General features: G+C 36.2%; 2 protein-coding genes across 3 annotated transcripts; one reads left to right on the top strand and one right to left on the bottom strand.

The window, feature by feature from the left end:
• Nucleotides 1-632: 632 nt before the first annotated feature.
• Nucleotides 633-9,192, top strand: LOC118491250 (E3 ubiquitin-protein ligase MBR2-like). 2 transcript variants are annotated; one of them, XM_035988861.1, is made up of 6 exons: nt 633-849; nt 1,890-3,303; nt 5,011-5,061; nt 7,413-7,508; nt 7,598-7,741; nt 8,894-9,192. In XM_035988861.1, exons 2-6 carry the CDS (start codon nt 2,023-2,025, stop codon nt 9,023-9,025), a joined length of 1,704 nt encoding a protein of 567 aa, XP_035844754.1. In that variant the 5' UTR covers nt 633-849; nt 1,890-2,022; the 3' UTR covers nt 9,026-9,192. The 2 variants fall into 2 exon arrangements, with proteins under 2 accessions (XP_035844754.1, XP_035844755.1); XM_035988862.1 differs by having other exon boundaries at nt 638-849; nt 1,816-3,303.
• A 3,994-nt stretch (nt 9,193-13,186) lies between these two features.
• LOC110938241 (U-box domain-containing protein 26) lies at nt 13,187-16,347 on the bottom strand. The gene is made up of 2 exons (XM_022180698.2): nt 16,267-16,347; nt 13,187-14,815 (listed from the first exon to the last, which is right to left on the bottom strand). Exons 1-2 carry the CDS (start codon nt 16,298-16,300, stop codon nt 13,602-13,604), a joined length of 1,248 nt encoding a protein of 415 aa, XP_022036390.2. The 5' UTR covers nt 16,301-16,347; the 3' UTR covers nt 13,187-13,601.
• Between the last annotated feature and the right edge of the window lie 10,977 nt (nt 16,348-27,324).

Here is a 27,324-nt window from a genome sequence, read left to right as displayed (position 1 = left end):
AGCGGTGAAAACGAAACTCTTGAAACGTGGGGTGCGGGTTGAAGATACTTGTTGCGACATTTGCGGTTTCGGTGAGGAAACTATTAATCACTTAGCGACCAAGTGCGTTTTCATAAAAGCTGTTTGGTGGCATGTTTTTGTGTGGCTCAAACTCCCGGTAGTGACCGATGCAACGGTATTCCTGGACATGTTGAAGAAGGTGAACGAGGCTAATGGTTCAACATCATGGAAAAAAGTGATAGAGACCATTCTTTATGCCTCCATTTGGAAGATCCGGAACGATAGCGTTTTTAATAGCATCTCGTTTTCAGTTTTGAAAGTCGTTCATGACATAAAGGAGGAGTCGTTTATGTGGCTTAAACACATAGCGCCTTTTAGTGATTTAGTTTCGGAGAGATAGAGGGATTTTAATGTCTGGAATATTATTGTCTAATGTTCGTTTTTTCTTTTGAGACTTTCAGCTTCCTACTTGCCCTTTATTCTATTTTATGATCTGATAAAATGGCGCCGTTTGATTAAAAAAAAATGTAATTTACTTCACTTTTTATACTTTTATAATTATCATGATCGAACGGCTGAAAGTTAATCGGAAATTTATGTTAGTATGAGCATATTCCATAGCTCACCGTACACGAATCTTGTTCATCTTCCCCATAAACATTTCACACCCAATTAACCCTCTCTCTCTCTCTCTCTCTCTCTCTCTCTCTCTCTCTTCATCTTTCATCACTATCTACCGATTTCTCAGGACACAATGAGCTCCGATTGTCTCATCAATCGCTTCTTTCGTTATCTTCATCATCCCGCTGACTAATCGCCCAATTTCAATCCATCCCATTGCCTTAATCGGTAAACTTTTCTCAATCATTTGAAATGATTTTTTGTGTGTTTGAATCTGAATGTCATTGTTTTGGATGATAACAAGGGATCTATAAATTTTGCTTATTTCTAGGCTTTTCAATTATTTTATTTTATTTTAATACAAAAATATATCTTGTATCTGTTCATCCTGTAGCCATACTCATTTCCATTTTGACCTGGAGTTTTTGCAATTCGATAATAATTAAGTAAACTGTCAACAAATTAGGCTAAAGTTTGTTTCTTGAATCTGCTATTAGAAGTTGAAAACAATCTATGTGACAATTTAGGTTAAAGTTTAGCCCTTTTTTCTGGAATAATGGAGTAGAGTAAAATGCACGGATAGTCCCTGTGGTTTGGTGAAATTTCACCTTTAGTCCCCAACTTTTCAGAATTACACTCTTAGTCCCTGTGGTTTGACAAGTTGTTACTCGGATAGTCCCTAAAGCGGATGAAGGTTACTCGGATAGTCCCTGTGGTTTGACAAGTGTTACTCGGATAGTCCCTGTGGTTTGACAAGTTGTTACTCGGATAGTCATTGTCATTTCACACCCACTTAACCAGAAAAACTAACCTCTATCCGCTTTGGGGACTATCCGAGTAACAACTTGTCAAACCACAGGGACTAAGAGTGTAATTTTGAAAAGTTGGGGACTAAAGGTGAAATTTCACCAAACCACAGGGACTATCCGTGCATTTTACTCAATGGAGTATGATCATTTTGATGCAGCAAAATATTCATGATTTTTAGTATTGTATTTGTACTGTTTGCCTTTTATTTCTTCATACAACTTTGGATTTTTACTCATGTCAGAAGTCTTTTGTTCTTTTTTTACCACACCTGATTTGTTTTACAGATAATGTAAAATTAGTATCTTAATCTTTAATATTACATGAAAAAGCTGATCTAAGATGTTATGTTAAAGTGTTGCTAATTTGACTAAATTGTCTGTATAGTTCTTTTTCTTGAACGGTCAAATCCGGTCTGCTGATGTATGATTAGATCTGCACTAATGATGTATAAACCTCAGGAACACTATCCCATTAATTCTTTGGTGCTTTTATGCATCCAATAAGAGCGAAGAATTGCTGGTTCATGCCTTGTGAATAGCCAAGCACCTTTTTTGTGGTTATCATATTGGTCAATTTCATAATTTTGACCTGATGCAAGGTCAAAGGAGCATTTTTGACCCTTTCCCAGAGACTGTTGACCTTAACCAGGGGTCAAATAACAGTATGGATGAAGCTGATGATTGGAATAACATGTTGTCTCTAACAGAAAGACAGTTGTTAAATAACGATCTTTCCAACGAGCTAAATTTTAGAAGCTGGGATGTTGGTGAATCAAGCTCTAGAGCTAGTTTGCAAGGTCAGGTTTCTAATAATGGTCAAAGTTGGTCAAATTCAGCCAGTCGTGAACATGAATCATCAGCATTTCATCAGGTTAATACGCAACGTCCCGTTTCCAATCATGTTTCTATGAATGTAAACTTAAACGTTGGATTTGAGGCCACTGATAGTGACGATGATGGCATGGGGCGTTATTCTGAATACGGGTCGGGTTCATCTTTAGATAATTGGGGTTTATCTTGCAAAAGAAAATCCCTAGAAGGTACATCCACTCAAACCCTCGGTGTTGGTTCTAGTTGCTTTCCGGAAACTTCTAGAAGCTTAAATATATCATCACATCTAGTCAACTCTGTTTCGGTCAACCGTCATGAACCTCCAAACACAAGAATCGAAGTTCAAGAAAGTTCACCAACACCAACACATTTTGGCAGTAGAGGCTCGCTTCTTAATAATAATAATAATAATATTAATAACAATATTAGGCATCCAAATGGTAACTCATCTCACCGATCATCTAGTAGACAGCTTTTGCTTAATGAGTTTTTGGACCGAGGGCAAGTCGGTAATCATTCAAATCAACAACCACCGTTAACGCACGTTCCAAATATTCCAAGAAACGCGTATCACTTTCCGTGGGGTGGTAATACCGGTTCAAGAAGCAGGAGTTCTTCAAGCTTGCTAAGAAACAATGTGCAAATGCATAATTTTGTTCCGCCATCCGAGAGTCGGAATTCGGTACAAGATCCTACAAATTGGAGCTTAGCTACCGGTGGCAGTGGCGGTAGCAGTGGTGGTTCTCGTGGTTTTAATGGAGTATGGGCGCCTCAACGTAATAACCACGCAACGCCAAGTCAGCAAAGATCGTCTGAGTTTCCACCTTGGACGCTTTTTCCGTCTTCGGAGGTGGAATATGGAGGGCATAGAGGTCATTTTTCTCAGTTTTTTGGTGGCTCTTCTTCTACTTCAGAAGATAATCATATTCAGAGACGTACCTACCCGTCATTTTCAAGGTCTGCTTTATTAATGGAGGTACCGGGTGATGATTGGCGAGCTTTAGCTACTGATATTGAGGGAAGACAGCGGCTGGTATCTGAGGTTTGTGCTCCTTATTGTTCTTTCAATTTCTGTAAAACAGAATGATATATAATATAATGCATATGGACGCCACCTTGAACGTTAATCTAACGCGATTATTTCCTTTGACCTGTTAAAACTTGACAACAAAGTTCTCGGACTTTAATAAAGCTCTATGTTTTATTGTATTGCACATACATTATGATATACAATTTGGTTGTGTGGGATTATAAAACAAAAATGAATCTGGTGATTGATTTTATTACAAATTTCCAATGATGTCAAGGGTACTTCTCGCCCCGCTTGTGGTATTAACGGGTCAGTTATTGGGTACCTTATCAAATCCGTCAAGATCATTGGTGGTTAGGATCGTCCTGTTCTCGATCATTATTGTGTTTAACCAGCTACAGAATCGACAATAAAAAACAATGAAGATGGCAATATATAGTAAATATATACGATAAGTGAAAGTGCGCATATAATGTGTATATGTGTGGGCGCTCGGGGGGCAAAAGTGAAAGTGCACTAGTTTTAACGTTATTTTACTAATTTTGCGTAAATAACGTTAAAAGAGGGGGATGGTTAATCATGCATCATGTGGTGGCGTTGTTAGCCGAAAGACAAGGGGGTACATGCACTAATCGGCCTTTGTCTCAATTGATGAGTGTTATGTGCCTTATGTCCAAGGCTTGATGCAAAACTACTATTGAGCCGGAGGTCTCACTGGAAGCAACCTCTCTATTCCTACGGGGTAGATGTAAGGCTGTCTATATCTTACCCTCCTCAGACCCTACCTTAGCTTTGCTATTGGTGGGATTTACTGAGTATGATGATGATGATTTGTACATGTGCATGTTGTCTCTATGAACCTGTCTGATTTTGGCTATTATATATATATCATGCGAGAACCACCTCTTATTGTGAGAACCGTGAGAACCAATGTGAACACACCAAAAATGCCTAAAAATAGCTAAAAATCACACAAAAATTTTTTTTTTTGAATTTTTTAATATTGTTTATAAAAAAATCGCTACTTTTCGAAGCCAAAATTTTTTTTTTTTGGCTTCTAAAAGTAGCGATTTTAACATGAAAAATATTAAAAAATTCAAAAATTTTTTTTTTAGATTTTTTTAGGTTTTTTGGGGGTTTAGTTTTTAGCATTTTAGCTTGGGGGGGGGGGTTAGGTTTTTTTTTGGGGGGGGGGGGTTTAGGTATTTTTTTTGGGGGGGGGGGGTGGGGGTTAGGTTTTGTTAGGTTTTTTTAGCTATTTTAGGTTGTGTTCACATTGGTTCTCAAGGTTCTCATAATAAGGGTGGTTCTCGCATGAGCCCCTCCCTATATATATATATATATAGAGAGAGAGAGAGAGAGAGAGGCCGGTTATTGTACAAATTGCCTTAATGTACGCTGTGTACGAGATGCAGTATCAACATGCGATTTTGGTTTTTTTCAGCAACATGCGAATTCTTTTTAACATGCGATCTTTGGTTTTTTTCAACATGCGAGATTTCCTTTCTGGGGTTATAACATGCGAACTTGCCATAGCGTACGCTTCGTACTTTAAGGCATTTTGTACGATACACTTTTTCTATATATATATATCAGTGTGACTTCTACGTACATACAATTGTTTTTTAGTTATTTCTATGTTCTTCTTTCTCTGTTATTCTTCTTCCTGATTTATTTATACTTCATCGATTTCATGATTTTTATTTGTTGATGTAACAGATCCGACAGGTGTTAAATGCCATGCGAAGGGGTGAAAATTTACGAGCCGAGGTTTGATTTTGTCTTCCTTGGTTTTACTACCATTTCTCTTTTCTCATATTCCATATACTAACAAATCAAATCGTTAACAGTAGTAAATTGTGATTGGTCAATCTTACTTTTTATAGGATTAAAATTAAAATATTGTGTTTTTTTTTTATTTATTAATTTACGTTTCTAACTTTAAACTCTAATAGAGTTATCATATAACCTTTGAATTGTAATAACCCCTGAACTTTAATAGATTTATTGGACGTTTAATAATAATTCTTTTTCTATAAACGATTTAAGTTATGATCCCCCAAACTTTAATAGAGTTATCATACGGGCCTTGAAGTTTAATAAAGTTTACTTTTTAATATTTGTAACAAAAATTTGTTTTGTTATCTTATAAGTTCAATTCATTTTTGTTTTACTTATTATAGTTATGGCTAACTTTGAACTCTAGACATGTTTACTTGCTTGCTTATTTTTACGGTCGTTTATATTAAAACCTACTTGGTTTATATTAACCATTCAATATACAAGGTAACAAATTTAATTAGTTTTCTATTTACTTTATTACAGTTAAAGCTAAATTTTAGCTCTAGACATGTTTACTTAACCGTGTTCATTGCTTATTTTTACCGTTGTTTAGATTAAAACTTGCATGGTCTATAAAAACTCATCGATATATCATGTAACAAATACATCCTCGCTAGCACCCTTCTACTACCCCGCCGCAAAGCGCGGGCTTCAAAGCTAGTTATTTTACATACTAAATGCACAAATGAAAAGTGTATGGTGGTATGGTGTCCCCCCCCCCCCCACACACACACACACACAAAAAAAAAAAAGTGGCGTGGGTTCAAATCCTTGCAGTGCAGGTTAGGTGTAAAACATTGCTGTTGAAAAAAGTAGTTTCTGAAATATTTTATTTTTTTTACTCTAGTTAGAAGCAAATCACTTTCTTTTTTTCATTACCCGTCACTCTTAAAGGAGTCCAAAGTCCAAACAGTTCTTTATTATTAGATTTTGAATTTTTGATAAGATGGATTTACTCTTTTTTCAGCACTTTTATTTGCCTTTTTATAATGTAAAGGGAAACCTATCAAGTGACACTTGTTTGTTGTTCACGAATAACCTTTTGTTATGTGTTGACTTCCCTTTAAAATGGTTTTTTTTGTTTGCCTTATATGTGACATAGTTATTAATAGCGCTATAGCGAATAACATAGCGTAGCACTCATGTGTCGCTATTTGATTTTGGCGCCTCCATAGCGGGCTTCTAGGTTTTTTGTTTTAATATAAGTAGCGGGATTTTATAGGTATAAAATAGCAGAATTTTAGGTATTTTGTTAAGCATACATATAAAACAGCGTATAAAACAGCTTATATGGATATAATATACATATAAAATATTTCTAAAAGTTTCTCTCATGTGTTCCCCAGTTAACTTAAGGAGAGAAAAGAAAGGATTCCCTTATTTTCTTTTCTCTCCATTTCTTTCCAAATTGGAAGGATGAATTTTAGGCCAAAAATCTCTCATTTCCCCTTCTTTTCTCTCCTTTAATGGAACTCTGGAACACAACGAAAAATTGTTTCCTTTCAAATCCCTTCCTTTCTCTCCTTTAATAAAACTCGGGAACACAGCGTAGTGTGTCGTTAAACATAAAATAGCGCCTGCCATATCATCGCTATTGCTACGTAGCGTATAGGTAGCTTGTTGCTATCGTCTGCTATTCGCTATCATAAACTATGAGTGTTGATAAGAGAACATATTGTAATGAGCATACATACAATTTGTGTTTCTGATTGTGTATATATATGTGGCTAAGGCTAGACGGTATGGACCGTCGCCCCATCCGTCCTCCTTCGCCGACGCCCGTCCCCCCATCCCGCCACCCCCCGTCTTCATCCCGTCCCCGTCCTCTCCGTCGGAATATCGACGTTGAGGACGCTCCAAACAGGTGGTCCCCCATCCGTCCTCCCTCGGCAACGCCCGTCCCCCCATCCCGCCACCCCCGTCTTCTTTCTTCCCCCCGTCACCATACCATCCAGCCTAAACAGGTGGGGTGGCTGATTGGGAAACATGTTTGTGTCTACATGGGTATAGATCTTTAGGATGATTTAAATATTATTGTAAAAAAAGTTGTATTATTATTTATTTATAACCAAGTAACGAACTCCCATCCTTATAATTTTACTTTACTATCTTTAATAGAACATATATTATTATTTAATATTTATAAATAATGTAAGAAGGATTTTGGGTATCAATTATTTTGGGACATGAAATCATACACAACATACCCTTTGCCAGCAGCAATGGTATTTATCTGATTTGATTCTAATTTCTAATAAACAATCTATGATATATGCCAGGATTATATGCTCTTTGATCCATTTATCAACGGTGTTGCTGAGTTGCATGACAGGCACCGTGACATGAGACTGGACGTCGATAATATGTCATATGAGGTAAATACGAGCATGCATTTTTTTTCTTATTAAAGCTTCTCCCTTTATATACGTATACAGTATTATTAAATTTGCAATAATTATTACAGGAACTGCTAGCATTGGAAGAACGTATAGGAAATGTGAACACTGGGCTGAGTGAAGAAGTCATTTTAAAGTCGATGAAACAAAGGAAACACATAGCTTTTATGGCGATTTCAACTCCTAATTTGGAACCATGTTGCATATGTCAGGTGAGGAGGAATTTTATTTCAAGCATTTTCTTTTTTAATTACATATTCTTCTTTTATACACATCAATATATGCAATGTTTCATGTTTCAACTTTGTTGGGCTAGAAAAAACCTTAAAAACTCTCAGATTTTTTATTTAATGTAATTACCTAAGATAAATGAATTTCGGCACAGCGTCGGATAAAGAAGTCTACAGGATCACACACCGTCATTTTTTACCTGTTATTGGGTCAGTATTTTTTGAATAAAAATTGTTAAAATTTGGTTAATTTAAATAAGAAAAGGGAGTAAATTGGCATTTTAGTCCCTGAGGTTTGACTAAAATTGCTACTTTAGTCCAAATAGTTTTTTTCTTGCCATTTTAGTCCAAATAGTTTTGTTTTCTGCCATTTTAGTCCTTGACTTTTGTCATTTTTTGCCATTTTCATTGACCACCACCACCACCACCCACCCCATCACAACCTTCTATCATCGTCACCACCTGCTTGTACCGTCACCACCCACCCACCCCACCACCATCACCACCCACCATTTCCACCACCACCGGCCAATTTTCCGCCACCCACGACATCAACCAACACCGTTGCCATCATCTTAAATCCAACAACCACCGCCATCATCTTCACTGTAAATCGGCACAACACCATCGCTCCTGCAAAAAAAGAAAGAAAAAATGTGGTTTGTCCAAAATTCACCTACGTTAACTAAATTTTTTGAATGGAGTTAGTGGGTTGGATGAAAATGGCAAAAAATGACAAAAGTCAGGGACGAAAAATGGCAGAAGACAAAACTATTTGGACTAAAATGGCAAGAAAAAAACTATTTGGACTAAAGTGACAATTATGGTCAAACCTTATGGACTAAAATGACAATTTACTCTAAAAAAGGGCAATTGTCAGAAAAACTCTGTCGACGACATTCTAGCTGGATTTCATTTTTAGTCAATAATTTTGGGGATATGGTCACGGTCCAGTTGTTGGTCCAACGTATGAAAGTTAAATCCATTCTCGGTCTGCTTGGTACCCACCCGGGTTCAGTCCAATGCCAAACTCGTTTGGAGTCTGGTTTGAACCGACAATGGACTACCACCAGGTGGGTCCCATTTCTTGTTTTTTATGGTGTGTTCTTATTTGGGGTTTTTATGCCTTTGCAGGAGGATTATGACACTGGTGACAATATTGGAAGCTTGGATTGTGGACATGACTTCCACACAGATTGCATCAAACAGTGGCTGGCACAGAAAAATACTTGCCCCATTTGCAAGATGCCTGGTTTGGCTACTTAAAGATGTTACATTTGAGTTTAATTAAATATAAATATTCCAAAACCTACCCGAAAGATGTTACATTTGAACTTAATTTTATGCTTTGGCTGGGAGACATATTGTTGTAGCTTTTACATATCCCTTTGGATCCCTCATTTAGGCCTCTAAACAAACCGAACGTTTATGAACTTGTTCGGCGGGAAGTTCATGTATGTTTGTTTATTTAACAAAGAGTAAATTACAAAAATCGTCCTTTATGTATGTCACTTATTGCAAACTGTGTCATTTGTCTTCAATAATTACAGAAAACGTACGCGATGCTTGCAAACCCTTGCAAGTTATGTCATTAACCCTAACTTAGTTAATTTTTGTGGTTAAATATGACCAAATGGACCCCAAATGAGGGTATTTGGTCATTTTACTCTCGTGTGGGGTCAATTTGGTCAGATTTAACCATAAAAATACCCTCATATGTGGTCCATTTGGTCAGATTTAACCACAAAAGTTAACTGAGTTAGGCCTAAAGGACATACCTTGCAAGGGTTTGCAAACATTGAGTACATTTTCTGTAATTATTGAAGACAAAGGACACAGTTTGCAATAAGTGATATACATAAAGGACGATTTTTGTAATTTACTCTTTAACAAATGAACAAATTTGTTTATTCATTTATTTGTTTATTTAATAAAACGAACGGACATGAACACACGTTTTGTGCGTGCACTAATATTATATATTTATAAGTATTAACATTAAGTGGGCTTTTGAACCATTTATGTAAATATATCTAATTAGCAATTGGGCTTTCTAGTAATAAAAATGGGCTTTTCAATGAGCTTATCGTAATTAATCACTAATTCATATAAAAGAAACTGCTTTATGTTCGTTTATGTTTGGTCAATTATGTCCATTTGTGCTTGTTTATGTTTATTCAGTTATTTATGTTCGTTTGAGTTCTTTTATCTTTGGTAAATTATGTTCGTTTACGTTGTCAATTGTTCGGTTAGGATTTAAGAATGGACATAAACGAACACAAATATACCCATTTTCTTAATGAACGAACATGAACAAAAGAGATTGTTGAGTTGGATATTTTGCTTGGTGGCTTGAGAGTGGAAGAAAGCCACATATCACATACATGAATCAAGATGTGGAATGAAAGAAAAACTCAGGTCATGAGTTTTGGTTTGGTTTATGGTCAATGGTCATGAATCATGAGTGTTGGAAGCTCTTTGTTGGCATGCTCAGAACACATACTTATGCTGTGAATGCTTTGTTTGTGTCTCCACATACTATCATTATTGTTGGGACAATCTTCTTTGGTCAATGGTGGCTCAACTTGCATTTTCTATCATCATTTGTATTTGACATTTGTTTTGCATTTCATGAATCATGATCATGTGAACAATACATTTTTGTTACCGCGAGATATATTGGCAGCCGCGGATCGTTTGATTCGAATAAAATTTGGAATGGGTACACTTGACGATATGAATCATTTGCAAAATAAACGTATTCGTTCTGTAGCAGATCTTTTACAAGAGCAATTTGGATTGGCCTTGGTTCGTTTAGAAAATATGGCTCGAGGAAACATATATGCAACACTTAAGCATAACTTGACACCAACTCCTCAGAAAGAACTTGGTAAATTCAACTCCATTAATAGACGTATTTTAACAGAAACGATGACCAAAACTTAACCACAACCTATGTCTTGATCATTGATTCATCACAGAGGATGTCTAGACGTATTTTAACAGAAACATTTTCAACGATTCTTTGTTGAAAACTCAAGAATCTGGACGTAAGATCGATTTGTTAACATCCATCTAGATCACAATATACCAATTTGTTTTGTGGTGATATATCTCCTATTCCTAGCTTTTATATTTATGCAAGTTATATTATTCTTCTCGAGTATGTTTTCGGTAGTATATATAAAACGTAATCATAACTTTAATAAGATGTTATTCCCCCATTTTCAAGTTCTTAATTTCTTATAGATGTATTCAAATCGTACACATTCATGTAGATATGAGGGCAATGGCTAGATAGCAAAGATTTAACATGATACCGAAAACATTATTATAGGATTAGTATTAGTATCGGTTAGAAGGTGGCAGTTATCAATCGCTGTGTCGGTTGGTTTCGGCACCAAATAACTGTTAATTCATGTGTATATATTGTGATGATCTGCAACAATGATGATCACCAAGAAATCGCAAGTATTTTCATTACTTTTTGGTGTTCAATATTTCTCACATACACAAAAAAAAAGGACCAAGAGAACAAAGGGTCATTCTCAATTCTCCGGTCCTTAATTTCAATCATCCTCTCACTATTGCCTCTAAATCATTACCGCCAACATGAATGTGATTTAGGGGCTGTTTGTTTACCTCTTAATGAGGCTCTTAATGGTTTGTTATTAGTTCAATACTTAATGGTTCAGACTGATTGCTTTACAAGCAGATGTCTGAATAGTTCAGACATTTTCCTCTGAATGGTTAAGCACTATACAAAATCTGAATGGTTAAGACATCTACTCTGAATTGGTCAGACATTTGTCTCTGAACGGTTAAGTATTATACTAGCTCTTAATGGTTCAGACCTCTTACTGGTTCAACACTTAATGGTTCAGACCTCTTACTGATTTAGCACTTAACCATTCAAAAGTTTACAAACAAACCCTTAGTCTTTATTAGTCCCATTGCATATACGTTAATTTTGTACCATTTATGTATGATATTGAACGATAAGTGTATGAACTACTAAAAATCCACTTCACAAGTTCACATTGCATATTGTTCCTTTGTCAATAACTTAAAGTTTTTTTTGAAAGGTTTGAATTATTCGCGAATGTTGGGAGGTCTAGCATACGTTGTCTTAACCGGGTCCGCGCGAGAGCCCCCTCGCGGCCTCGCACAATAGATCCTCAATTTAAACCCCTCAATGAGAAACCCGTATCACCCAGACTCAAACTTGAGACCTGGAGGGGAAAACTCTCCCGAACCAACCATAAGTAGAACTTAAATACCTGTGGCCACCACTAGAGCACTAGTGATGGTTAATAACTTTAAGTGTTGGTGACAATTATGTCTTTTACATATATTCATGACTTTCAACTAAGCGTTGGTGACAATTATGTGTTTTACATATATTCATGACTTTCAACTAGGGCTGTCTAAACAGCCCGTCCCACCTTCGACGTTCGTTCGGAAAATGTTCGGAAAATGCTAGTTCGATTTTTGTTCGGTTGCAAATGAGCAGATCGGCTCGGTTCTGTTTGTAAACGAACTGAACACGAGCAAAGCTCCACTCGGCTCGGTTTGCTAGGTTTGGCTCGAATTGGATTTAGATTATATATATAAATAATTATATATGTATATACACAAATATGGATTTTATTTATAGTTTTATATACACAACTCTATAGGATTTTGCGTCACTATACACAATTTATCAATACCTACAACCACAAATAGCCCAATAAAAACTTTAACCCTAAATCTAAGGGGTCTTTTGGTTCATGGAATCCATGTGAATTGGAATTTGAAAACTTTCCATCAAAAATTATGTTTGGTTGGTTTTTGAGGTAATTGGAATTTGAAAACATTCTACCAAATTCCATCAATCAAAGGAATTTAACAATCTTTCCTGAAATAATTATAAACTTTTTATACGGATGTTTCACTATTACCAAAATGCCCTTTTTCTATCATTCACCAATTATTCCTAATAGAATCCACTCATCACCGAGGTTGGGGTGAGAAATAAAAGGGTAATTTTGTAAATGGTGCTTTTTTTACATTCAGTTCCCTTTCACAATTTAACAACCAAACAGATCATAAATTTGTATTAAAAATTAATTCTAATTCCGTTAAATTTCAATTCCTTCCAAACACTTCAATTCCGTTATAAACATTCCACGAACCAAACAATCCATAAAAGTAAAATCCTAAGTCGCCAGCGACAGTCTTTGACCTAAACAAACTACTCTTTGCCTCATTGTATCCCACTCTCACTGTAAGTCGATCGTCTCTCGCTCTCATTCTTCATCGTTCTCAAGTCTAGTCATTGGCGGCTCATCGGTCACAACCTCAACATCATTAGCGGCTACCACATTATCATATTATAAACACTTTTAATTCTATAAAATGTGGTAGCTTTTTAAGACATAAAACTTGAAACCCAACATTTTCATTATAATTCTCTGCAAATTCAAACAGGATACAATGTGGCTAACAAAATTGCTCGTCGCTTGCTCGACACTCGCTCAAAAAATTAATGCTCGGACAATGCTCGTTCGATTTTCGGCTCGGTGAATTGAGCACAAATAAAGGTCCTTTCGGTTCAGTTTCAACTACATGAAAACGACCATACAATTAACATATTCCAATTAAGTGAATAACTTCTATAAACAGAAAAGTGCAAATTGCAAAACTAACCTTCAAGTTTTCCATTACCAACAAAATTTCTTGCATACAAATTCTCCCTCAAATCTTTTATATACCCCACCACCTTCTAGAACCTTAATTTTCTTTCATTTTTTTAAAAAAAAACTTATTTTTGTTTCATCCACAAACAAACAAAAAAGATTCAAAACCGAACGACGTCGCAGCACGCAAAACCATCCGAATTTCCGGCACACTTTTCCGGCCACGAATCCCGGAGCAATTTCAACAGCATTTGCGCTTTTCTCTTTGCACGTTCCGTACAATCACTCTGTACAAGCAACAACAACTGCGTCAACAATCCGGTCGCCACCGCCTCCCGCTGTAACCGCTCCGCCGCCGTGCACAGCGATAGCAGTGCTCCGGCAGCGTACTCCGTAGCTCGATTGGATATTTTCAGAATTATTTTTACTAACAGAGGTACGGTAAGCGCGTGAGACGCAAACGCAGCACATCCTTCAGGTATTCGGCATAACAGCTCCACCGTCGCCAGCGCTCTCTCGGCGTCGCATTTCTCGAAATCCGGCAGCCGATTGATTATCGCCTCCACCGCTCCGGCATCCACCGCCTTATGACGGTGTTGCTTCACCAAACATAACGCGAATAACGCCTTGATTCCGACTTTCATCGCTCGCGGATAAGTTAGCGGATAGTTCAGAATTTCGATTACACGTTCGAAAACCTCATCGCGATTGCTGATTTCTGCTCTGTTTTCCGGCAATCTCGTTCCGGCGATGATGTTTTCAAGCAACGCCGCCGAATTAATCCTAACTTCAATCGAAGAATGCGATAAGAGAGAAATAATATAGGAAATCCGATCTGGATCTAAGGTAACCATAGCACACTCCGATTCAGAAAGCGAAAAGGAAGATAGAATCGTTAACGCCTCCAGATTCAACTCCAGTGAGTTAGCTTTCGATTCAGAGAACAATATGCCAATGAGGACGTCACGTGCGTTATGCGTTGAGATCACCGAACGGTTATGCTCCGAGTCACGTGCCAATCCACGCAGACGCCGTAACGCGGAGAGCCTGGCATGCCTAGTGTTAGACTCGGAGGCAGCCTGGCTGAGTAACAACCGGACCGTCACCGGATCCGCCGGTTGTTTTGGCGTCGGAATCCGTTCAACGCCGTACGAGCGGTTCGCCACACACCAGTCCTGAATGAGCCGTCGGAGTGTGTGGTTAGGTATAAAAGTGAAGTCGGTTAGAGGAAGACGTGTGACCGGGCATGTGGTGTTACCAGTCGCCACCCATGACTCGATGCTAGACCGGTCGTAGGTCTGACCGGTGTTTACAATAACCGGATCTCTCATAAGCTCAAGAGAAATTGGACATCTGAAATGGTATGGGATCTGTATGATGTGGTTCCAACCGATAATCGATTGGCCAAAGAAACAAGACGGAAACCGGATAGAAATTAGAGAGCAACTTAGATCAATATTTTTCATTCATATCCAAACACTAAACATACTTTGCGTATTTATAGGCTTACAAAACAAAGTGGAATAAAGATAAATAACTAACAGTACGTGCATGTGCATGATGGAGGTACCACTAACCCACTAATTTAACTAAATGACAAATAATATAAACAATAAAATATAGTAATTGCAATAAAGAAGGAAATCATGTAGATGACTGAGTCTTGCATGGATTTCGTGGGTTTGTTGAAAAAGGCACACAACAATCCCGCCCGGTTGAAAACGTTCTTGTCCTCAAGAACGGAAACAATTCGCCACGGTGGTCGCCATTCGATTCGTCCGATTGCATTTGGTGCAGTCTCAACCGGTCGCCATGGTGGGCGCCACTCGCGCCTTCCGTTTGTGGCACCTTCCGCTTTATCTTTTTCATCCATTTCCAAGGGCACAAGATTTATTTTTTCTGCAATACTTGCATAACACCCATAAGCAACATCTGCACTTCCCATATGGTGAAAAGTGTTGTATTTTGAATCATACAAATAATATTCATTTTCCTTACTGCAGGGGTGTACAAGCAAATCGACTTCCAAGTCTTCCATTTCTAACCCAAAATTTGCTTTGTTAATAGCCTCCAACAAAGCCGGTTTGTTGATGGCTTGGAGCAATTTGTTAGAGTCGGGAAATGGCTGGGATGGTTCACGTGACGATGTTGGGGCCAGGGTCGGGGCAAGCGGATTAGCTAATGGCGATTGTTTTGGCGGCGGCACGGCATCGGAAACGGTTGTAAGTTGGCCGAAGATGGTGGATTTTGGGTTTGGTTTCACGGTGGTCGTCGCGGGTAACGGGACAGGCTGTGCGGTGGTGGAAATGGGTGGTGGAGGTGTAGGGGTTTGGGCTTCCCACATGGTTCGGAACGATCGGAACTCGTTGAAGAGGGTTTGCAACTGAGATTCGAGCTTTACAAGGGATTCACTCATCCATTGATAAAACTCGGCTTCGGAGAGAGCATGAGCAACCATGGTCCGGGGGGATCACGACAGCTCTGATACCACTTGATGTGGTTCCAACCGATAATCGATTGGCCAAAGAAACAAGACGGAAACCGGATAGAAATTAGAGAGCAACTTAGATCAATATTTTTCATTCATATCCAAACACTAAACATACTTTGCCTATTTATAGGCTTACAAAACAAAGTGGAATAAAGATAAATAACTAACAGTACGTGCATGTGCATGATGGAGGTACCACTAACCCACTAATTTAACTAAATGACAAATAATATAAAGAATAAAATATAGTAATTGCAATAAAGAAGGAAATCATGTAGATGACTGAGTCTTGCATGGATTTCGTGGGTTTGTTGAAAAAGGCACACAACACTGTACACCAACATCCAACGGTTCTAAGCTAACAGGCATGTTTTCCTACCTTTTTTTCGCTTATAATATATGCAATTATATTATAGAATATGGATTAAGCACTCTTTGAAATAGTTTCAAACTTATATGTGTCCAGGGTACTTATATCCTTCTCCACACGTGTGTGAGCATTAACTTGAGGCTTAACCCTAGTTATTGAATGGAGTGAGGTCCAGTCAAAGGTGATTGGGACCCACTTTCATGCTGGAAGGATATATAACTCCCATTTACATCAACAGGGGATGCCACATTTACATTTTCTTTGCTTTCCCATTAGAGACTTTGGATTATTAGGTATTATCTTTTGCCCTTTTCCTCCCTTTTTTAAGTATTGCCATATCTTTCTTTGACTATAGGTTTAGTTCCTAAACACAAAGGGTTGAGTAATGTTTAAGACCACATAAATTTGCTCCATTATTGCATCATATAGGTTGATAAAGCCAGAATAGTGCCTATAGTGAGTTGAAAACCTTATGAGAAGGACATTATTAAAGCATAGTAGTCAAAGGCGCACTCCTTGAAGGCACAAAGGCACCTAGGTGCACATGAAGTCTGATAGGAACACTCCGGTGTTAGTTATCGAGTCTATAAGATCCAATTGGATCCATCTTTGTATCAATTTAGTCTCATAGGAACACTCCGGTGTTAGTTATCGAGTCTATAAGATCCAATTGGATCCATCTTTGTATCAATTTAGTCTCAGTTTATGTTACTTCTTTCGATTTCGATTTCAATTGTTAGTAATCATAATCCTATCATTGGTCCGACTTGCCTCACCTCTGCTCTCCTTCTAATTTCAATTTCTAGATCTGTGTCACATTCGGATCTCAGATCCAATTTGATTTCAGTCTGCTCGACCTGCCATTGAACTGCTGAGACAATGGTGAATCCGACATCTAGTCTAGATTGGATGTTCACAACCAGCAGATTCAACAATTACAATCCGATGTTGCGGAAATCAAATCAACGTTGAAATCGGTGGAAGAAGAACATGTTGAGTCAGCTGAATTTACACAACATGAGAAGAAAAGGGAAGAAGAGTCGTTTGGATCTAGTTTTAGATCTGGATCAGTATTAGCTCAACTGGAGACGATAGTTTCCAGATCTGAAGAACGCTTGAGTGGTTGTGGACAATTGATGTCGAAAGGTCATACAGATTCACGCTCTCTAGGTTATGATTCTAAATTGCCTACTCCAAGTACGCCACTTGCTTCCGTCAGATCTAAATCTGACAAAATTCCGATCAATACTTCACAATCCGATATGTTTGGCGCTGTTAATATGTGATCGATTAGCTCTTATTATGTATCTTCGTCTCCTGTGGCTCAATTGCCTGTGCTCATCTCCGGTTCTGAAGATAAGTCGTCTGGTTAGGGAAGTTTGATGTCGACTAGGGCTAATTGGGCTATATATGATATTGTACACTGGAAATTGGGCTCTGAACCTGTGATGGGTCACATGTGGGACTGAAAATAGTTGTAGATCTGGATTATGTTGATCTGGGTCGTGGTGTGGGGTAGAAAATGGTTGTAGGCTTGATTTTTTCTGTTTTGAAATTGCATGAGAAGGGAAAAGTTCCATTTGACAGGGGAAATGATTCATTGTCTCACCGTCTTTTCAATGGAATGCGATTGACGTTTTCGACTACGTGGCACTTATGGCCATGCATGGGCAGCCTCTACCGCCAGAAGACTCATCGGATGAGGCCCTTATTGGCATTCCGGGACACGTTTCTGATCAAAGTCTCGAGTACAAGACTTTTTGAAGGGGGAAGTAATGATAGGAATCATGTTCTAGTTTCTAGTCTAAATGTCAATTGTCTATTTTAGGAGGGGGTAAGTGCAAATAATATAGTATAAGTATGAGTCAGTAATTACTTGGGGAAGGGGGTAAGAAAATACGTAAGTTTGTTAGGCTCTAGCTTGGCTTAGAGAGAGGGCGTAGCCCTGGGAACACTTCGGTGTTAGTTATCGAGTCTGTAAGATCCAATTGGATCTATCTTCGTATCAATTCAGTCTCAGTTTATGTTACTTCTTTCGATTTCGATTTCAATTTCAATTGTTAGTAATCATAATCCTATCAAAGTCCCATAAGTAGAAATAAAATTGGAGATAGAGAGGCCTAGTTTAGCAGACCTAGAGATAAATGGAGAGTGGAGAAAGAACGTTGAGGGAGTTTGTGATGATCGGAAAAGAGGGAAGGAATCCTTGGAGAAGTGTCAATAGTGTGTGAGATTCTAAGAAGACACTTTCAAACCCTAATATTTGTTGAATAGCATTACATTATAAAATTGTTATGCCTTGATTGTATCAAACTAGTTGATGCCCCGCCCGCGTTACGGGGCAATAGCCAAATAATTCTCAATCAATTAAAAAAACACTACTATAATTTTGCTAGAAAAAAAAACTAAAACGATATTTTTCGGATCAGGGCAAAACTGTAATTTTTCAGGACTAATGAGCGAGTGTTAGGCGGCTCCTTGACATGGAAAAAAATTAAATGAAGTCAACCAATTAAAAAAATGTTTTCTACTTTTGCTAAAAAACTAAAACGATTGGAAAACGTAACTTTTAACTGAGGGCGAAATCATAATTTAATTCAGGGATAAAATCGTAAATTTAGTAGACCAATGGGGGAGTGCCAGGAATCTGCCGACATGACTGTAATTTTACATTGGGGGCAAAATTGTAGTTTCACCAGGAAAACAAACAAAAACGATGGAGAAAATGTAAATTTAAGTTGAGGGCAAAATCGCAACTTGGCTGTGAGAAAAAAAAATAATGGCAAAACTATAAATTTATACGAGGCAAAATCGTAATTTTGAACCGAGGGTAAATTGGAATTTTTAGCAGGGAGCAAAAGCGTTAATTTATTTTTAAATGGGGGTGAAAACATAACTTTGAACCGATGGCAAAATCGTAATTATAAGTGAAAAAACTAATGGCAAAACTGTAAATTGAAACGAGGCAAAGTCATAATTTTTAACCGGGGGCAAAATTGAATTTTTTAGCTGGGAGTAAAAGCGTAAATTTATTTTTAAGTGGGGGCAAAAACATAATTTTGAACTCTTGGTAAAATCGTAAATTTAAAGGGGGATAAAATTGTAAATTTGTTGGGCTAATAGAGAAGAGCTGCCTGGCACTATTCCCCTGACGTCCATTTTACCCAATAGAAAATCACTATTGCTCCAATTGGGTTTTTTAGATATTGAATGTGAGGTTATTTTTTTATGGTCTTTGAGCTGACCTAGCCCTTTGACTACTTATGATTAAAGATTACGGTGTAATAATATGCTAAATTAATTTGGGAACTCAATAAAGAATATTGAACTTTTCTCGTTAGTGGGTTGACCGTTAGAAACTGATTTATAACGGATTTCTTTGTTTTATTTTTGAACGGCAAATTTCTTACTCGTCATCTGTGGGACTTAAACTTAAGACCTCCCCCTCTCAAGGCGTTTAAAAGTTTTACTTTCACTAATGGATCACCACCCCTATTGGTTCTAACGGATTTCTTTTGATGTCTAAGACTGAGGCTTTGGCCTCAAAGTCTCATTCTAACGAATTTCTTTTGATGTCAGTGCTCCGGGTACACCACAACAATAAAAACGAGTTGTCAGATCAAAAGATCTTACAATTTAATTAACATAATATTGTCTAATAAACCCATCATCTTTTGAGTCATTGAAGTTAAAATGTTACTCTTATAATTAAGGATTCGAACCCCGTTAAAATCGAATTTGATATAATTTAAGCTCTTATCAAAACTATAATCTTTTGAATCTATACTATATAATAAAAGAAACCATGTTAGGGACACATGACGCTCTATGAGGCATTCTTAATTATTTTTTTTAAATATTTATTATGAAAAGTTAATTATTGATAATATTAAATTTAAAATTTATAGAAGAGATTTAATGATAAAAATAAAGATAACTGATAATAATATATTAATATTATAATCATATATTAATTATTAAAATCTAAAAAAATATATTAGCGTTTTAAATATTTAGAGTTAATTACATAGTTAGTCCATGTGGTTTGCATAAAATAACATACTTAGGTACTAATAGTTTAAAATCACCTTTTAGGGTATTAACTTTTCATTTTGTAACGTTTGGATGTACTAACTTCTAGGGTATTAACATAGTCCCTTTGGTTTGCACAAAATAATATACTTAGATACTAATAGAATGTGATTTTAAACCTACAAATAACGTTAATACCTCCAAACGTTACAAAATGAAAAAGTTAATATCATAGAATGTGATTTTAAACTATTAGTACCTAAGTATGTTATTTTGTGTAAACCACAGGGACTAACTATGTAATTAACTAAAATATTTATAAAGATAAAGATTTTATTTAATTGGTAGCTTTAATTGTTTTTATATTTGATGATAAGGACAACAATAACTGATAATCACATATTAAAATAAAAATATTTATTTTAATCAACTATTTTGTTAAAAGGATTTATTCAATATATGATGTAGAACATATATATTTTTTATACATGTAGTATAATTAGAATCCTACCTTTAATAAAGGATCGCATTATGGTTTTACACTACAATGAAATAATAATATTACATCATAATATCCAACTTATCTCTTGTGTATTTAATATTTTTTATTAAAATATTTCTTTTTTTTCTGCTGATTATCCAACATCAAGTAATACGTAAGTTTCTAACCTAATAGTAAATAAAAAAACAAAGTAAAATGTTATAAACCATGTAATACACAAATAAAAAATAAAGTGAGATGTTACAATAAGTAAATAGTACCTCAAAGTTCATTTTGTTAGAAAACACATCTTGATGACTAAATGTGTTAACGGATTACATTATTCGTGTAAGACATGTGTTTATTTAAATCGTGCAATACACGTGTTTTTAAAAGATGTAACTATTTTATTACTTAGTATATAAAGTTATATTTATTCAACCCATGTAATACACAGGGTTCTAATCTAGTTGGTAATAAAACAATTTTGATGCACCTTTACCAATTTTTGAATTGCAAAAAGGTGTTTGATTTTGACATTATTACATTAGATGATCTCATGACCACATGGAGGCCATATTTGTTGACCAAATAAATGCATTGATATTGAATGATATATTGGGAATGTGTATATCAAATTTTGTGCTTCTTGTTAAAATAATTTTTGTTTTCAACTGTAAATTTAGATCACTAACGTACTACTGAAGTATCATCGTGTCATCAGTAAAATCACTCGATCATATTCATCTTCACTAGGCATAATGCATGTACGGCTGTACACCAATTAAGGAGGAAGCCTAATAAATACGAGAATAACCTCCCTTGAGGAAACCATGTAATAACCTCCCTTATTGGTTTCAAAGCCTTATCCCACTCCAACAATGACACTAGGTTATAAAACCATGGGCTCGTTAAAATAAATGGCCTATTACTTTCACACTAGAGTACTTATGATTATGTGAATGTGAAAAAAATGTTGTCATTTAATGTTGTCATTTCAGTGTCGTATAGGTAAGAATTAAGAAAGCACTTACACTCAATTGCTTTAAGAGGTGTTGTGGTCATATGGGTATAAAGAGGTTTTGTATCAATTTCCCCTGTTAACATTTGTAGAATATACATATGTGTGTGCATGTGTGCCTATCACCTTCTACTTCCTAGGATTAAAGATCACAGTTTAATAAAATATTGACCATTTCTCGTTAGTAACTTGACCTTCAAGATTGTTTTATGAGGTAGTGGCATCAAAGTCCCCCGGTCTAATGGATGCCTCTTGATGGGTTAAACATGATCCAGTGCTACGGTTACACCTCAACAATGAAGACTAATTGTCAGGTTATTTTAACAATAATCTTTGAAATTTAAACTAAACTAGGATATAGTGTCTAATGAACATGACATTTTTGAAACTAGTATTGAAACTTTTTAATGCACCTTTACCAAATATTGAATTGCAAAATAGAGTATGATTTTGACATTATTGCATTACTTGATCTCATACCCACATGGAGACCATATATGCTGACCAAATTAAATGCAATGATCTTGAATAATATATGGGAATGTACATATCATTTCTAATTACAGTTGTGGCCTAGTAGAGGGAGATTTGGGTTTTTTAATAGAGATCCAAGTTCGATTTCTACTTGTGTCATTTTGGGGTGGATATTGGCAACAAAGGATTTGAGCTAGCCCTTGTGTAAGGTTGTCAATTTGATTCTCGAGCCTAGCCGGGTTTTCGTCCCACCGCGTGTTATGCCAAAGAGTTCTGCTCTTGTGGTGGCACTACGACTGTCAATTGGCAGCCGAAGGTATGGTTTCCCAGGGAAACGCCAAAAAAATCAAACCCTGAAATCAGCATGGGCCCCGTTAAGACAACATATTTTAGCCGGAGTGGGGCAATATAGGGTTGTCTGATTTGGGAAGTGTGGTAACCTTATACATGTAGTTCATTGTTTTAAAAAAACATATCATTTCTTATATTACTGTAAAAATAAATTGCAGTTCAGTTTCATTACAATTGTTACATGCCATGCCACATTTAGAGGGTGTTTGGGATTACGTTTTGAAATGATTATTTGATTATTGCGTTTGTAAAACATAAATAATCTAAAAAAGTGTTTGGATGAAAAAGTGATTATCTGCCTCCAAAACGCAGTTTTGGAGAAGCATGTACCTACATGCTTTTTCAAAATGCAGTTTTAAAAACGCAAAATCTATTTTGAAAACGCAACACCAAACACACCCTTATTAACATTCTCCTTTTTACCATAATTTATACTCTCAAACTTTACTTCTAAATTAGACCTTTTATTTTTGACAATCAAAAGAATTGAACTTTTACAAATTTAAAAAGACGTCTTATTCAACTGTTATGTACCGTTAAAGCAAATGCCCTTTGGTTCAAAGTGTCTCTTCTACCATTCAAAAGTCTAAACTACCACTAGCTTGTAATCTTGTATGGTCAAAGGTAATGTGTAAGGATTTATGGTGCCTTGTTTGTAGAAATAAAACCACATGTAGCTAAAAAAGATATAATAAATATTGCTATGATAAGGTAGATGGGTGATTGCATCAATCTTTGAATCCTGAAGAATTACGTACAAATCTATTGGAAAGGGACATTTTATTTTATATGATTGCATAGATATCGGTACGGGTGACTTACCCATTGTGTGTGATGATGTGAGTGTCTAGAAGCTCCCACTTAGCAGAGTTGGAAGCAACAAGCTGGAAGCAGTTGCACGAATAACTAGCAGCTGGAAGCTCGGTTAATCTACACACATCAAGTCCTGAGACTGTAAAGTCAACTCGATCTGACTTTATCAAAAAGTATACAAAAGTAACATTGAGAAACACAATTCAAACTTCCACCAAAAAGGAAAGGCAACCTACATAAGCAACACATTAAGAAGCTATCTCTTAATGGAACCATTAAGAATTTTACCAATGAGAAGGTAGAAGAATGTGACATGTGATGATTTACCATTCAGAGGTTACCTTTTAACCATTCAGACTTGAGGTTACCTCTTATTCATTCAGAGATTTTAAATCATTAAAATGTAGCATCTGAATGGTCATTAAGAGGCTACCAAACAACCCCTAAATAAAGTCCAAAATGCCATATACTGAAACTAGAGGGGCCAAAGTCAAAAATGGATAACCAATCAAATGGAATTTCTCTTGTATAAATTAACCACATGTTTTTATTGTTGGTGTTAAAAAAGACAAAGTAGACGGTGTCGTTTAGCAGCTACAGTAAAAGTCATGCGTGGTGGCTGGGGAGGCAGTGAGGACCCACCACCGGCGTACCGACCACCGACTTCCGGCTTTGTCTGTGGTCAACCAGTATCATTTTAACTGTACAGATAGACAAACTCACACCCTTATTTTATTACTATATAAATATAAATATAAATATATACACAATACTTTGGGTTATATTATAATAAATTTAATAATTATAAAAAAAGTATTTATGTACACACTTTATTTTTACAGATGTTATAGTTTTCTTTATAAATAGTTATTAACCATAATTGTTAGGGTTATTATAAACTTATAATGGATCATCTATATTTATGGGCATAAAAACTTATATTATGTGGTTGCCGGTAACATGTAGCTTAATTATAACAAAATTGAAATGGCAAATGGTTAAAAGAAACAACTTTTAAAATAATCGATGTATTGAGTAAACTATTTCTTTTTCTATATTTTTAAAGTTTGTTGATTATATAACCAGGACCGGCTATTGGGCCGGTCAACCCGTGTCGTCGTCTGAGGCTCAAATTTTCAAAGGATCTAAAAGGTTTTAATTTATAAGCTTTTATATATATAGTAAATTATATATTTAGTATTGCATACATTTATTAAACAGAAAAATGTTGATAGTAGAGTAGAAAAAACTATCTCAAAATGATGTAGAGGTTTAAAGTTTAAGTCTTAACTCCAACATTAAGATCTTTTTTTTTTTTAATTCATTTCTCTTGACTATAATTTTAGGGCCAGTTTTTTTATGTCCTCCATGGTGTAAATTTTTTTGAGAGTTCTTAGGGATGGTCCTGTATATAACATAAGTTAAGACATCCGAATCAATGAAGACTTGGTAAGTTATTTCTTTGAAAATAAAGCAAGAGGATTTAACATGGTAAGGTATTTCTTTTGACGATAAAGCAAGAGGATTTAACAACGAAGTCTTGGTAAGTTATTTCTTTGACAATAAAGTAAGAGGATTTAACAAACAATAAAAATCGACCAAACCTACAGTAGACATTAAAGAAAGTCGATTGGGTTGGCTGGTTGAAGATCTAAATAGTTCACTTTTTGACGGGTTATTCGGGTTTAGAGTTGGACTCGGCTATGTAAACCAAACAGGTCATTTAACATTATTATTTATGTTATAATTTTTGAAGTACGTAACTAATTATCTTTACAATAATAATACAAACTGAAGTTTTGAGAAGAAAATAAAATCCATATATGTCAACATATCGTCAAATTGATAAAAACCGGTCGGTCTATCCAACCTAAAGCACTCACATCCCATTTGATATAATTCTATTTATCTTAATATTTTATTGTTTATAGGAAGTTTTCAAAAAAAAAAAAACTCCAAATTCACCTCTATCCTATAAGGTTATGTGTAATGGGGCGCGAGAAAGAGCCATAGCGCCGCTATGGCGCCAAGAACACCGCCCCCCTGGGCGCTATGTTTCAAAAAATGGGGGAGGGCGCCAGATTTTTCGCGGCGTTATTTGTTGTTTGGTTAATCATTTGGCCAATCAAAAATAAGAAGAGTTTTTTTATATTAATTAATAAAACTTAAAATTATTAAATAGGTAATGATGGGTAGGGGCTTTATGACTACGGCCTCAAATTGCATAACGCCCCATAAAGCCCCGGGGTGACGTGGCACGACACGTGTCGCATAACGCCCCTAAAAGGGCTTTATGACTACACATGGCCTAAATATAAAGCATGATGATTTTTACTTACATTATAATAAACATATGGATACTAAAAAACAAGATATGAATGCGACACTTTAGCGTGTTTGGTTTGTAATTTTCTATTCTTGACATAGGAATAGATTCAAACTTTATCCACGTTGAATTTTGCATTCAAATTTGGGAAAATCCGTAGTATTATAAAAAATCCTTTTGCACGTGGTTTGTCACTACATGCACGTGTCAGTCGAAAACCCCAAGACCGGAAGAGATCAGGAGTGTTGACTCGTTTACTGGTACGGAATTTCAGGACAAGTATCCTCTCCACTCACTTGTCTTGGAGAGACCCACGAGTATGCATGCATATTCCAACCTATAATTTAATTTAATTTAATTAAAAAAATTAATCTTGAGTCATGACCTTTAATGAAAAGTTACCTATAACGAACTAGTAATGAAATGTCATAATTCTTTGAGAAAAGTTGTAACCTTTTAACAAGATGTTAAAAAACGATAATGGTATATTTGAATAACTATTATTGGAAGCAATTTATTAACATTTCTTTGTTGTTTGTATAAAAGAAAATTACTATCAATCATGCATTTACGTAATCATATTCTTATGATTTTACATAGTATCCTTCCTAGTTTATATATTTATCTCACCTTCATCGTAGACTCATATTTTAATATATTATACAGCATAAAAATTAAATATATTCCAGACAAAAGCAGGAATTGATATTTAGTTGATCAACGTCATATACATTACATTACATTTGTTATTAGTCACATCTTTTGGTCCCAACTCATACCTGTGTTAGTTTATCTGAAGGGCAAACCCAAAGTATGAGGCTCTCGCATAGTCGCATGCCTTAGGTCTGGGTGCGTCAAGCCAACTTTTGCATTGTAGATGCATAACCGCACCACACGTCCGGCCGCCGAACAACCAAGTAGTGACCTCCATTAATCAGGTCACCATAAATGTCCAGCCTTCGTATAAGACGCACATAAGGTCTGTCCCTGATAAATGACGTCATCTAATAAGCAAGTAGGGGTGCAAACGAGCCGAGCGGCTCGCGAGCTACTCGAGATCGGCTCGAGAAAAAGCTCGAAACGAGCCGAGCCTTATTGAGCCCGAGCCGAGCTTGAGCCTAAAACAAAGCTTGTTTGTTTATCGAGCCCGAGCTCGAGCCTCGCATGTGAAGCTCGTTAGGCTCGTCGAGGAGGAGTAATAGTGGTAAGAAATATTTATTTAATTTTATAATTGATTAGAAAAACTATGAAACGGGAATATACCAAAAAAAAACGTATCACGCACGGGGAGAGAAATATGTCGCCCCCTACCAACCTACAAACTCCACTCTTTTGTTTGTTTATTAGGGTGAAGGGGGTGCACCCCTAATTAGGTGAGTGAAAATTTTTTTTAACCCAATCATACGTTGCCATGTCATTTCCCCTCTATAACTCCCCTCTTTTCCAAAAACGTACGGGGTGCACCCTTCTTAGGGGAGTTGTTTTTTTATTAAAAAAAAAAAAAAAAAAAGAAAACAAAAAACTG

This window comes from Helianthus annuus, chromosome 4 (assembly GCF_002127325.2).
Source record: "Helianthus annuus cultivar XRQ/B chromosome 4, HanXRQr2.0-SUNRISE, whole genome shotgun sequence".
Lineage (NCBI taxonomy): Eukaryota > Viridiplantae > Streptophyta > Magnoliopsida > Asterales > Asteraceae > Helianthus > Helianthus annuus.
This window is presented reverse-complemented; position numbering and strand designations above follow the sequence as displayed.

Excerpts from the sequence above, each read along its gene's own strand:
- LOC118491250 (XM_035988861.1), top strand. The coding sequence starts at position 2,023 with ATGCAAGGTCAAAGGAGCATTTTTGACCCTTTCCCAGAGACTGTTGAC. Across the intron at positions 3,304-5,010 it reads GACAGCGGCTGGTATCTGAG|ATCCGACAGGTGTTAAATGC; the intron begins GTTTGTGCTCCT and ends TTGATGTAACAG. Across the intron at positions 5,062-7,412 it reads GTGAAAATTTACGAGCCGAG|GATTATATGCTCTTTGATCC; the intron begins GTTTGATTTTGT and ends GATATATGCCAG.
- LOC110938241 (XM_022180698.2), bottom strand. The coding sequence starts at position 16,300 with ATGCCTGTTAGCTTAGAACCGTTGGATGTTGGTG. Across the intron at positions 14,816-16,266 it reads AGAACCGTTGGATGTTGGTG|TACAGATCCCATACCATTTC; the intron begins TACAGTGTTGTG and ends GGAACCACATCA.